The following is a 14052-nucleotide window of genomic DNA, read 5'->3' on the forward strand; positions in this document are numbered from 1 at the left end:
CAAATTAATCTTGTAATGGGGGAAACATAAGAAATGAGGTGCTATCCACCAGGGGACTCTCTGAGATCAAGCGGGTAGGGCATCATTATCCTTTGAACTTTTACTGGGGGAGACAGCAAGTGGCAGCCTGGTCCTTGTAGCTGATTGTGTATCAAGGATGGAGCAGGGTTCTTGCTCAGGCACCAGGAATTCATTGCGTAACTCCTGTGTACATGGCTCCGTGCTAGGCATTGTGAAAACCACCCTGAAATGTAAGATATGATGCTTGCTATGGAGCTTATGTCTCATTGGGAAGATTAGGCATGTTTACATAAGTTATTAATTTATAATGTAAAGTAGTATGTAAAAATTACCAAATAAATACTATAGACTGTATTAATTCATCAGAGAAGAGAACTCTATGGGTTGAAAAGATCAGGAAAGGCTTTGTGCCACTTGAGCAAAGAATGGGTCTTAAAATACAGATAGAATTTTGATTGATAAGGTAAATGGGGCGTTCTGAGAGGGGAAGCAATTTATTTATTTATTTTTAAATTTTCGTTGGAGTATAGTTGCTTTGCAGTGTTGTGTTAGCTTCTACTACTGCACACCAAAATGAGTCAGCCATACAAATACATATATCCCCTCCATTTAGGACACTACAGTGCATTAAGTAAAGTTTCCTGTTCTATACAGTATGTTCCCATCAGTTGTCTATTTTATACATAGTATCAATAGTGTATATGAGTCAATCCCAATCTCCCAATTCTTCCCACCCCCACCCCTTTCCCCCTTGGTATCCATTTGTTCTCTACATCTGTGTCTCTATTTCTGTTTGGCAATTAAGATCATCTATACCATTTTTCTAGATTCCACATATATGTACAATATTTGTATTAATATACAATATATGTATTAATATACAATATTTGTTTTTCTCTTTCTTACTTCACTCTGTATGACACTCTCTAGGTCCATCCACGTCTCTGTAAGTCACCCAATTTTGTTCCTTTTTACGACTGAGTGATATTCCATTGTATATATGTTCCACATCTTCTTTATATGTTCCTCTGTTGATGGACATTTAGGTTGCGTCCATGACCTGGCTATTGTAAATAGTGATGCTATGAACGTTGGGGTGCATGTGTCTTTTTGAATTATGGTTTTCTCTGGGTATATGCCCAGTAGTGGGATTGCTGGGTCGTATGGTAGTTCTATTTTTAGTTTTTTAAGGAACCTCCATACTGTTCTCCATAGTGTCTGTATCAATTTACATTCCCACCAACAGTGTAAGGGGGTTTCCTTTTCTCCACACCCTCTCCAGCATTTACTGTTTGTAGATTTTTTGATGATGGCCATTCTGACCGGTGTGAGGTGATACCTCATTGTAGTTTTGATTTGCACTCTCTAGTAATTAGTGGTGTTGAGCATCTTTTCATGTGTTTGTTGGCCATCTGTGTGTCTTCTTTGAAGAAATGTCTATTTAGGTCATCTGCCCATTTTTTGATTGGGTTGTTTGTTTTTTTGATGTTGAGCTGCATGAGCTGCTTGTATATTTTGAAGATTAATCCTTTGTCAGTTGCTTTGTTTGCAAATATTTTCTCCCATTCTGAGGGTTGTCTCTTCATCTTGTTCGTGGTTTCCTTTTTTTTTTTTGCGGTACGTGGGCCTCTCACTGCTGTGGCTTCTCCCGTTGCGGAGCACAGGCTCCGGACGCGCAGGCTCAGTGGCCATGGCTCACGGGCCCAGCCGCTCCGCGGCACGTGGGATCTTCCTGGACCGGGGCACGAACCCGCGTCCCCTGCATCAGCAGGCGGACTCTCAACCACTGCACCACCAGGGAAACCCTGTGGTTTCCTTTGCTGTGCAAAACCTTTGAAGTTTCATTAGGTCCCATTAGTTTATTTTTGTTTTTATTTTCATTACTCTAGGAGGTGGGTCAGAAAAGCTCTTGCTGCGATTTATGTCAAAGAGTGTTCTGCCTATGTTTTCCTCTTAAGAGTTTTATAGTGTCTGGCCTTACATTTAGGTCTTTAACCCATTTGGAGTTTATTTTTGTGTATGGTGTTAGGGAGTGTTCTAATTTCATTCTTCTACATGTAGCTGTCCAGTTTTCCCAGCACCACTTATTGAAGAGACTGTCTTTTCTCCATTGTATATTTTTGAGGAGGGGAAGCAGTTTAAATAAAGGGACTCTCTAGGTCTGTTCATGGGCAGTCAGTGCACTCCTCTGAGCAAGGTTCGTGTAGCAAACATATGGAGAATAGCAGACACCGTGTAAGAGAAAGTACCCCGGAGCATCTGCGCTTGAGAACTCAGTCATGGCTTCACAAAATTCCAAGTCTAGAGGACCATTTATATACTCAACAAACAGTTACTGAGTATCTGCTATGTGCCAGGCACTGGGAACACCATAATTAGTAAAATAGAACCGATCCCTTTCCTCTCTTCATAAAGCTTATCGTGTGGTGGAAGGAGAAGACATTAATCAAATAATTGTAACAGCAAATGCCCAGTTTCAATTGTGACAAATTCTTCAAAAGATGTACATTGTGCTATGATGAGACCCTATAAAAGGGGATTTTTCTTTTATTGAAGAGGTCAGGGAGGGCTTTTCTGGGAATATAACCTTTGGTTTGAGGACTGATGGATGAGTAGCATTAACAAGCCCTATCAGGGAGTGGAGGTTTCCAGGCAGAGGAATCTCATATGTCAGAAGGGAGCCTGGCAAGCCGGTGGGACTGAAGGGTCATTGTAGCTGGAGCTCAGAGTGAGGGCTGCCTGGTGTGAGATGAGACTGTAGACTTCTGCAGGCCAGAAGTCTGCAGGATGTCGTGGGCTCTGGGAGTCCTGTGTTTATCCCAAGTCTAATGGAAAAGTGCTGCAGTGTGCTGAGTGGTGGTGTGTGTGTCACCCGAGCTGCAGTTGAGCATGGATTAAGAAGGAGCTGGAGTGGATACAGATTGACCCATGAGGAGGCCATTGCATTTGTCTAGGCATGTAAAAGTCAGGGTTGATTGAGGCCGAGAAAAGTGGATACATCCGAGGGCTATTTAGGAAGTAAAATTGATAGGGTGTGGTGATGTATCGGATATGGTTGCATTCTGGCTTCTGAACTGGGTGCATGGTGGTTCCATTCACTGCAAAAAGAGACACTGGAAGAGAAAGACCAGGTTTCTAAGGGAAGATCATAAGGTCTACTTTGGACATGTTATGTTAGAAGTGTCTTTGAGACATTTGAGAGGAGATGATATACCTTAGACGAATACAATGTCATATGTCAATTATATCTTAATAAAACTGTGGAAAAAAATCACACATAACCTCAGTAATAGTTATACATATCCAAAACACAAAATTGCAAATAAATCATGTTTCTTCAGAATAAAGAGGTAATAGTAATTAGGAAGTTGTATTATGAACTCAGAACTGAGTTCTGAGCTACAAGTAATGAACTTTGAGCCCTCATGTAAGTGTCCAGTGCTATTCACTGAATTGCATATAGAGGGTACCTGAAGTTGTACAGGCATACCTCCTTTTAGTGCACTTTGCTCTACTGTGCTTCACAGATACTGTGCTTTTTACAAATTGAAGTTTTGTGGCAACCCTGCATTGTCAGACAATGGTTAGCATTTTTTAGCAATGAAATATTTGAAAAATGAGGTGTGTACATTGGTTTTTAAGATATATTGCTATTGCACACTTAACAGACTACTTAATATATACTTTATGTTTATATAAAGTATGCATTAATATACTTAATGTTTGTATAGTGCAAACATAACTGTTATATTCATGGAGAAACCAAAAAATTTGTATGATTCGCGTTATTGCAGTATTTGCTTTCTTGCTGTGATCTGGAATGGAACCTGCAATATCTCTGAGATATTGCTGTATATGAGTGTGACATTGCTTACAAGAGAGCACAGAATGAAAAGTGGATTTGACTTATGACCAGGCCTTCAGGAACTCCAACAGATACTGGCCCAGTGGAAGAAGAAGTCTTGGAGATAGCTCTGCAGTATCAGGGCCTGAGATGCCATCTTTGTGTTTCTCTTGAACTTCTCCTCATGTTTGCAAGATATGCCACAGTGGAGGTTATTGTATTCTTACATAACTACATCTGAAAACAGGTTTCAAAAAGATATCCTATCAAATCCTATCAAAAACAGGATCAGTTAGGGTAATCAGAGAAAGGTCTCCTGGTGTGCCTCTTTCCTTCTGTCAAAGAGGAAAAATGAGTCTCAGAAGCTCCTCAGCAGATTCATTCTTAGGTCTTGCTGGCCAACACTGAGTCACATGGCCACCCCTAGCTGCAACAGAATCTGGGAAATTGTCTTGCTTGGCAGTCTGTGTACTGGGAACTGAACAAGGAGGAAAGGGTTGTTGATAGCAGTTGAGTAGCAACAACAGTGTCTGCCACAGGTAACAGGAGAGGGTCAGTCATGAAGTCAAGGAAAGAGGGTGGTCATCAGTACTAAATGTTGCTGAAAGTCAAGTGGGAGGCAGACTGATAAATGTCCATAGAATTGAACGACATGGAGGTCATCGGTGAGTAAAGGGAGACCTGCTTCAGTGCCATGATAGGGTTGGCAGGTAGATTAGGGAAGGTATACAACGGGTATCTAACTAGGGTGAAAGTATCTTTATTCCTCAAGTAAACAGGCAAATCAAAGAAGATTGCTGTTGTATAGCTTTTAAGGACTCCTCAACAAGACGGAGTTGGTGATAAAAGATTGCCATTCTAATCCATCAGTCTGTCACTTGCTATCTGTCCAACCTTGGGCAAGGTAGGAAACTAAACCTCACTTTTTTAACTGCAACATGGTGGTTATGAGATACATAACACATAAAGCTCTTAGCTCAGTACCTGGCACATAATGAATGCTCAATAAATGTAAGCTTTTATTATGATCCTATTAGGCTATTTTTTCCCCATGTAGTTCTTGATTACATTGATATAAGTTTATGTTATAAAAGTATGATTACTAGGGAGTTTTCTTAATGTTTCCTTTGTTAAGATGAATAAAATACTTCTCAAGGATCTTGGAATAAAGCTTGATAAAGTCAAGGGCTTATATGATTTTTGAAAGGCATGAATATATGAAAATAAGTAATTTCTAATTTAATGATTAGAGTGAAAAGTCTAATATAATTTAGACTAATATAGTTTATTTTAAAGGATCTTTTGTCTGGTATTTACATTTCATGTTCAAATTATATTTTCTTCCTTACAGTATATCATTGTCAATTATTGGAATGCCTCATGAAATATAAACAAGAAGTCTGGAAAGTAAGTTTGGGTCCACATTAAACTCATAGTCACAAGTTCAATTTGTATAATGTAGTAAAAATTGTTTGCATATTAAAACTATTGTTTAGATCAAATTTATTGATGTCTTATTATTTTGGTATGGTAGAAGTTATAATCCTTTCCTTACTGGTTAATGATTTACCATTTAGAGCAGAAACGATACTTGAAGAACACAGTGGTTTGACAGAAAATGTAATTGGATATATCTTATTCTTGAAATTTAGCAAATACTATATTTGTGACAGTTTTACTTGATTTGAAATGTTGCTTGGGAAACTTTCTTCTTTCAAATAGGAGATGTGAATTTTTAAGAAATATGTTTTAGGGAAATGTTTTTTAAAATGCAGTATTTGGCAAACTGGCTTTATGCTATTCTAAAATCTTTCTTTCACGTTATTCTGAGGAGAGAAGAATTTGTTAAAAGATAGTATACATCTGAACACTACTGGAGGGCTTATTTACAGGACCCATAAAAATAATTAAAAAAATTATAATATGATTTAATCTGCAAAGCCCACCTGGATGATGAGATTCCAGGGAAATTAACCACCTCAATCTCTCCGTTAGAATTTTCACTGCTTTGGTAATATTGAATGAGCTACCTTTATTTTTATTTGATGATGCTAGTGAAAATATGTTTCTTGTCTCCTTTAGGATCTTTTGTATGTGATAGCCTATGGGCCTTCACAGGTGAAACCTCCAGCTGTGCAAATGCTGTTCCATTTCTGGCCCAATTTAAAACCTCCTGGGGCAATAAGCGAGTACAGGGGCTTACAGTACACAGGTAAGATTAGAATAGCTCTGTGATGCCCCATCTTTATTTCTTCTGTGCCACATTTGCCTCACTTACTTGTATTTTTTAATCTTGCTAGATTAAATTTACTGTGCCTTTAGACATTGTCATAAATCCTTTTTGAAAATAGGTGGTATAAAAATGAATTAATTAAAATTAATTTCAAAAGCTTTTATGACATCATAGCAAATCATGTTAAGTTCCAGTCCCATTTGCTGTACATCTGGCCTCTGGTCTTAACACTGCTAACGCTGATCACTGCAAAGGTGTGAGCAGTTAGTAATGCTGCAGATTGGCTCAGATTTAGCAAAATCCCAAGTGGCTAATGCTGCTCTGTTGAGAAGGCTTGGAGTGCTTTCAACATTACCAGTTCAGGCACAAAATAAAAATTAAATGACCCTGAAAGCCTAGGTAGACATGAAGAGTCAACCATTGGTGAATACTGGTATAATTAATCTCCAACAAGTAAACATTGAGTTTATTGTAAAGACATATATTTACCAAAAACCAAACAAACTAACCCTTATGTAGTTTATGTTTATATGTTATAAAATCAAAGAAGCAATCTATGGCTAATGGAGTTTCTGATGCCCCTGACTACCCTCTCCCCCCACTTAATTGTATAATATTTTTCTGAAAATGGAAGAGATGGATATTTTGGCATAGCTTTTATTCAAGTTATTGTGGAGTTGTATACTGATATTCTGAGAAAGTACTTTTTTCTTGGCATCACTCATCTTTCCAAAGGTGATTTGAGGTGGTTCAAAGGGGATTTAACATAATTCAAGTGTCTGTTTTATGTTCCTGATTAAAGCCAAGTGTTAGAGGTATTGATGGTCCTTGGTGGGCTTATTCTAAACTCAGAACAAATAATATTGGCCTTAGTGGTAACAATAGTATTAATTGAAATGATGAAGGTAGATAGTAGGTAAATTTAAAAAAATGGAAATTGGTATCATTGATGTTTTATATCATTGCTAGTGGAGAATGTTTAAGCGTTGCTGAATGGATAATTTGAGTGTAAAAGCAAGAAGTTGGAAGCACTAATAAAATAAAAGGCGAAATGACGGAAATATTTGACACCAATCCCTTCTCAATAGATCCCTGAAATAAGCGTTTATGTGATGTATGAATGGGTAACTAGTATCAAATGAAATTTATTCATTTGATACATATTTGAAGAGTACTGTAGGAAAGAGAAAGTATAGTGCTAGGCACTATACTTTGTGTTGATGTTAGAAGAACTGACACAAAACCAGACCCCGTGGAGCTTAATGCAGTCCAGATATGGAAATTCATTCATTTCCTCAACAAATATTTATGGGGCATCTACTATTAGCCAGACATTATCCTAAGCACTGGCGATACAGTGTTAAAAAAAACAGGCTAAGACATTGGTGCGAACATTCCAGCTGGGAGAAAGACCAGGAAACTACCTGACAGTGTAATAAGCACTAAGGTAGAGCAAAATACAGAGAGCTGTGGGAACACACAGGAAGGGCCTTTGAACTCACCCTGATGGTGGGCAAATCTGGGGAGGGTTAAGTTGTCAAGGAAAGTCCTCAAGTGTGTGACATGTAAGCTGATGCCTGAAAGATATACGCACGATAGATAGAGTCATAAGGGGAATGAATCATGAATGGCTAAAATGTGAGTTTGAGGCAGAAGGAACTGCATGGGTTCAGACTTGGAGGCCGAAGATAGCATGATCGTATTTAGGAACTGGAAAAAGTCATATGCAGCCAGATAGTGGAGGGACAGGAGGAGAAAAGCCAGAGAGAAGCAGAAAGTCTGACAGGGCCTGTGAAAGAGTGTGGATTTTATCCTAGCAACAAAGTGAAACCATGCACAGGTTTTAAGTGGAGAAACCACATGATGAGATTTGCCTGTTCAGAGCATCTGAGAAGCCTGGCAAACTGACAGCCACTTCCATTTACCCCCGTGACCATACCCTCTTGGAAGAGCCAGCTAAACCTGTCTCCTCAGAATAGCTCAGCCTATGCTTACTGAGATCAGAAGAGACACTCTCATCTTCTCTTGGCTTATCTGAACAAGATGTCTCTGTCTAAAGGCATTCGTTCTCCAGTCCATTCTTGTACTCATACCTCCACACACTTCCATCCTTTCAGTGTGTCATTATGTGTCTGCTACCTGCCAGCCTCTATCCAAGGCCCTGGGAAACAGCTCTCTTGGAACTCCCACGCTAGTCGACCATCGTGTTTTGTGCAGGAAACAAGGGATCATGGAAAAAAATTAATCATTCTGATCTATGTATTACTATTTATCCAGCACTGGCTGGCTGTCTGTTGTCATTCTAGCTGCTTAGTATCTCATTTAATATGTTAGCCTTCTCCTAGTTGAACAAAATTTTTGGACCAAACGCCATATTGGGTTTTATAGACATTTTTCTCAGTTAATTCTCACAAAAATCTTGAGAGGTAGTTTCCTTTTTGCAATGTTACAGATGAAGCGTAGGACAGAGAGTTTAAGTAACAGCACTAAGTTCACACAGATAATAAAGGAGCACAGCTTGAATTTGATCCTAGATCATCTTAACTGAAAACCCACATTGTTCTGTTCAATTCAGTTCTGTAATTAAACTTTAGCTGGAGCACTAGAAATTTTCTGCAATGCTTTCGACAATGAAATATGCACTAAAGGGTATCTTCGGTATTTAGGTGGCATTAAAACCCTAAATATTCTCAATAAAAAAATTATGTGGAGATAGAATTTTATGGACTTGGAAGCTCAAAGATGAAATGCTTTCTTAGGGACCAGCCACACTGTATGTCTTCCCAGTGATTTATTTCCTTTTTAAAAAGTAAATTTTATTTTTTATAAAAGGAAAATTTCCTTCTAGAAAAATTATAGAAATATGAAAGAAAGAAAAAATACTAACTAGAAATGACCATTATTAACATTTTGGTATATTTCCCTCCAGTTTTTTTGATGAGCATTTTAAAATACAATAGAGGTCATATTGTATATAATTATACAAAGTTACCCCCCCTCCTTACTATGACATTTTTCAAATACAGAAAAGTTTAAAGAGTAACACTATGAACACACATATAGCCACCTAGATTTAATAACTGTTAGTAATTCACCATAATTTTAACTATACATATATGTATTTAATTTATTTATTGCTTTTAAAGCGTAATAACATGGGAATATTTACAGCTCATATGAAGAAGATGATCAAATAGAGAGGATTTGGTAATGTACAATGTTTGCTTCTTTTGAGTTTATTAGTATTTATCAACAACAAAAACTACCCCAATTATTTTGGTCATTAAATACAAGTCTTAAAGATACAAAAATTACAAGTTTTTTGGGAATGAAATAGCCATTATATTGTTCTATAAAGCTCTGCTGTGGGGGAGAAAGAAATTATTTAGCAATTTTCTTGCTACAGTGTGCCAATAGTACATAATTTAGCCTTTGTTAACAAAGATGAACACAAATTATTGTGTAGTTTCCATTTGAATTAGAGGACAAAAATGTGGCACAAGATATACTTTTCCAAGACTGAGATTGTGGCAAAAGTAGATTGAGAATAACTTAAGATAGCACTACAAGGTTAAACTTTGGTCTAGTCTACCAGATATCTAACCCTACATAAGTAGAGTTGGACTCTTGAGTTGTATACAAGTTAAAAATACAAGAAGGCCTACCAGTCCTTTTATGTCCTAACTTCCTCCTCATTGACTTCTTATTTATCTTTTTATTATATTGATTTTATGTCCAGATAATTTAAAACGTTTTAAACCATTTTATTGGTGCATTATAGACATGTAAAAAAATACACATTTTAAGTATATGTGGAACACCTCCCACCGTGTTTACTACCATGATTACCTTCTCCTCCTGTCCCACAGGTAACCACTAGCCTGCCTTTTTTTTTTTTTGGAAAGGAAAGTTTGCTTTATTTTGGATGCCAGCACACAAGGGGGTTGGCGGGGGGACTCCTGTCCAAAGGCTGACTCCCTCCCTCCCACCCCCCCCACCCTCCCCACCCCGCCAACAGTCAGTGGGCAAGAGCTTTTATAGACGGAGGGAGGGGGCTACATGCAGAAACAGAACAGTCAGCTCTGATAGTCATCTTGAAACTGGTTATTGGTGGTCTGACCAGCATCATCTTGATTGTCTTAAGTACAGTTAATCTTCAGTTCCAGGGTTGGTTTGTTCCCATTTCTCTGATAGCCTGACTTCTAACATCAGAGATTATTCTTGCCTAGTTTTTAATTTTATATAAATGGAATCACACATTATTTGTGTGTGTGTGCCAGTGTGTCTGTGTGTGTGTGATTTATCCGTGGGTTGAGCATAACTGCACTTTGTTCATTTTTATTGCTATATATATATATCTATCTATCTCAATATTTTACCAAATGTATGTACCACAGTTTATGTATCCATTTTACTATTAATGGATATTTGGGTTGTTCACACTTTTTGGCTCTTACAAATAATGCTGCCATGAACACCCTTCCCCATATCTTTTGGTACACACATGAACACGTCTGCTAGATATATGCCTAGGGTGGAATTATTGGATCAGAGGGCATGAATCTGTCCAGTTTTAAAGGATAATGGCAAACAGTTTTCCAAACCTAGCAATGGTTGTACTAGTTTGTAGTAGTGTATGAGAGTTCTTTTTGTCTATATTTCACATTTTGAGCAATACTTAATTTTATTTGTTTTCAAAATTGTAGTCATTTTCGAGGATTTGTAGAAGTACCTTATTGTGCTTATAGTTTACGTTTCCCTGATTACTAATGAAGTTGAACACTTTTTCATGTATTTATTGGCCATTTGGATATCCTCTTTGTATAATCTTTGTCAGTTACATATGTTAAAATATCTTTTCTTATTTTTTTCTCTCTCTTAATGATGACTTTTGATTAACTGAGCTCCTTATTTTTAATGTAATCAAATTAGCAATCTTTTTCATTAGTACTTTTTATATCCTAGGAAAATCTTTCCCTACTCCAAAATTATGACAATATTATTCATTATCTTATAGAATATTTGTTTTTTACATTTTACATTTAGATGTATCTGGGACTAATTTTCCTGTATGGTGTGAGGTAAGGGACAATTTTTTTTTTCCTCTTATGGATAGACTCAACATCATTTATTGAAAATACCGTCCTTTAAAAAATTTTTTTTTGCGGTACGCGGGCCTCTCACTGTTGTGGCCTCTCCCGTTTGCGGAGCACAGGCTCCGGATACGCAGGCTCAGCGGCCATGGCTCACGGGCCCAGCTGCTCCACGGCATGTGGGATCTTCCCGGACCGGGGCACAAACCCGTGTCCCCTGCATCGGCAGGCAGACTCTCAACCACTGCACCACCAGGGAAGCCCAATATCGTCCTTTTATTACTGCTCTGTAGTACCATTTTTGTCATAAATCAAGTGTGTATCTGAGGATGGCTCTGTCTGTGGATTCTTTATTTCGTTCTATTTGTGTATTTTTCCTTTTCACAATACTACACTGTCTGAATTAATGTACATTAATAATAAAATTTTATATCCTTCAGTGCAAGTCTTTCTACCTTGTTGTAATTGTTGATCTCTTGCTTGTCTCCCCTGCTTTCTCTTCTTCCTGTTCTTTCTTCTTCTCTTCCTCCTTCAAGGTTATTCCTAGCTATTTGCTAAGTTGAAGAGTTTGTCAAGTTAAACACACACAAACATATACCTAAACAACTAGGATTTGATTGATAATTGCCTTGAATCTATAGATCAATTTGGGGAACTGACATCTGTGTAATATTGAATCTTCTAGTCCATGTACATAGTATCTCTCTTCATTTACTTAGGCTTTCTTTAGTTTCCCTCAATGCTGTTTTGTAGTTTTCTGTGTAGATGTCTTGCCTATGGCTCATGTAGTGTGTTGCTAGGTATTTATTTATTTTGATGTTATTGTCAATGATATATCTTTTAGAAATTACATTTTCTATCTCTTTTTGCTAGTATATAGACATGCAATTAATTCTAGTATATTGATCTTATATCCAGCAACCTTGATAAATCACTTTTTAATTCTAATAATGAATCTGTAGTTTTGTTTTTAAAAAAATTTTCATGTGTGCAATTATATTATTGTTGAATGATAACAGTTTAATGTCTCCTTTTCAGTCCTTAAGGCTTTTATGTCTCTTGCCTTGTTGTATGGGCTAAAACCTCCTCTGCTATGCTGAGTTCTAAGTTCCTTCATGGTTTCCTCTTTGACCCATGGGTCATTTAGAAGGATGATGATTAATTTCTAATCATATGGGGATTTTCATAGTGAAGTTTTATATTGATTTATAGCTTGATTCCTCTATAGTCAGACAACATACTTTGTATTATTTCATTCCTCTGACAATTTTAACACTTTCTTTAGGGCTGAGCTTATGGTCATTTTTGTAAACATTCCTGTGTACTTAAAAAGAACTCATATTTGGCAGTTGTTTGATACTGTGTTCTACATATATATATCAGTTAAATAAAATTTGTTAATTGTGTAGTTCAAATATTCTATATCCTTATTGCATTTTTGTATATTTCTTCCATCAGTTGCTAAGAGTAGAATGTTAAACTCTCCTACTGATTATTGTGGATTTGTGTATTTCTCCTTGTAGTTCTGTCAGTATTTGCTGTATAAGTTTGGAGGCTGTTTTATTAGGTGTGGACAAATTTAGAATACACTATCTTCTTGGTGAATTGAAACTTTTACCATTATGAAATGCATGCCTTATTCCTAGTAATGCTTTTTTTAATATTAAAATCTACTTTGTTTTATTCTAATATAGCTACACCAGCTTTCATGAGTGTGTGTGTAGTATAAATTTTCCGACCGTTTTGTTTTCAGCTTTTTAAGATTTGTATATTTATTTCATGTGTGTCTTGTAAGTAGCATATAGTTCTATTTTTTAAACTCAGTTTTCATGATCTTTGTCTTTTAATTGAAACACTTAGTCCATATATATTCAATGTAATTACTAGGATATTTGATTTTAAATCCACCATTTTCTATTTCTCCTGCCTTTTGTGTTCTCTTTTTCTCTCTTTTTGCCTATTTTGCACTAATTGAGTATATTTAAATATTTCGTCTTTGTCCTGGTGAGTTATTCATTTTAAACATTACCCTAGAGATTACAGTAGTCCCCCCCTTATCCATGGTTTTGCTTTCCATGGTTTTGGCTACCCATGGTCAACTGCAGTCTGAAAATATTAAATGGAAAATTTCAGAAATAATGCATAAGTTTAAAATTGTGTGCTGTGTTGAATGGTATGATGAAATCTCACACCTTCCTACAGTGTCCCTACCTGGGATTCCCAACCATAGACATCATATTCTCCTGACATCCAATCATCAGCATCATCATGGCTTGATGATCCAGGATCACCCCAAGCGGAAGATCCATCTTCTGATGTATTGTCAGAAGGTCAATAGTAGTCTAACACTACAACACAATTCCTACGTCATTCATCTCAATTCATCTCATCATGTAAGCATTTTAATCTCACATTATCTTAAGAAGGGTGAGTATAGTACAATAAGATATTTTGAGAGGGAGAGACCACATTCACATAACTTTTATTACAGTATATTGTTATAATTGTTCTACTTCATTATTAGTTATTATTGTTAATCTTTTATTGTGCCTAATTTTTTTAAGCAAATTTTATTTATTTATTTATTTATTTTTGGCTGCTTTGGGTCTTCGTTGCTGCATGCGGGCTTTCCTAGTTGCGGCGAGTGGGGGCTACTCTTCATCGCAGTGTGCAGGCTTCTCATTGCAGTGGCTTCTCTTGTGGTGCATGGGCTCTAGGCGTGCAGCACACGGGCTCAGTAGTTGTGGCTCATGGGCTTAGTTGCTCCGTGGCATGTGGGATCTTCCCGGACGAGGGATCAAACCTGTGTCCCCTGCATCAGCAAGCGGATTCTCAACCACTGCGCCACCAGGGAAGCCCTC

At 37.2% G+C, this 14052-nt stretch overlaps 1 protein-coding gene across 4 annotated transcripts in view; it reads left to right on the forward strand.

Moving 5' to 3' along the window:
* Positions 1 to 14052, forward strand: part of UNC79 (unc-79 homolog, NALCN channel complex subunit) — a gene marked incomplete at its 3' end in the record, with an annotated part of 213226 nt that overhangs the window by 14383 nt on the left and 184791 nt on the right. For all 4 annotated transcript variants that reach the window (XM_082619521.1, XM_082619522.1, XM_082619523.1 and 1 more), the window contains 2 exons: positions 5217 to 5272; positions 5948 to 6077. In XM_082619521.1, the coding sequence (XP_082475647.1) occupies positions 5217 to 5272; positions 5948 to 6077 (186 nt within the window). The remainder of the gene's footprint in view (positions 1 to 5216; positions 5273 to 5947; positions 6078 to 14052) is intronic.

The sequence above is a fragment of the Mesoplodon mirus genome (assembly GCF_964341445.2).
Source record: "Mesoplodon mirus genome assembly, chromosome: 4".
Lineage (NCBI taxonomy): Eukaryota > Metazoa > Chordata > Mammalia > Artiodactyla > Ziphiidae > Mesoplodon > Mesoplodon mirus.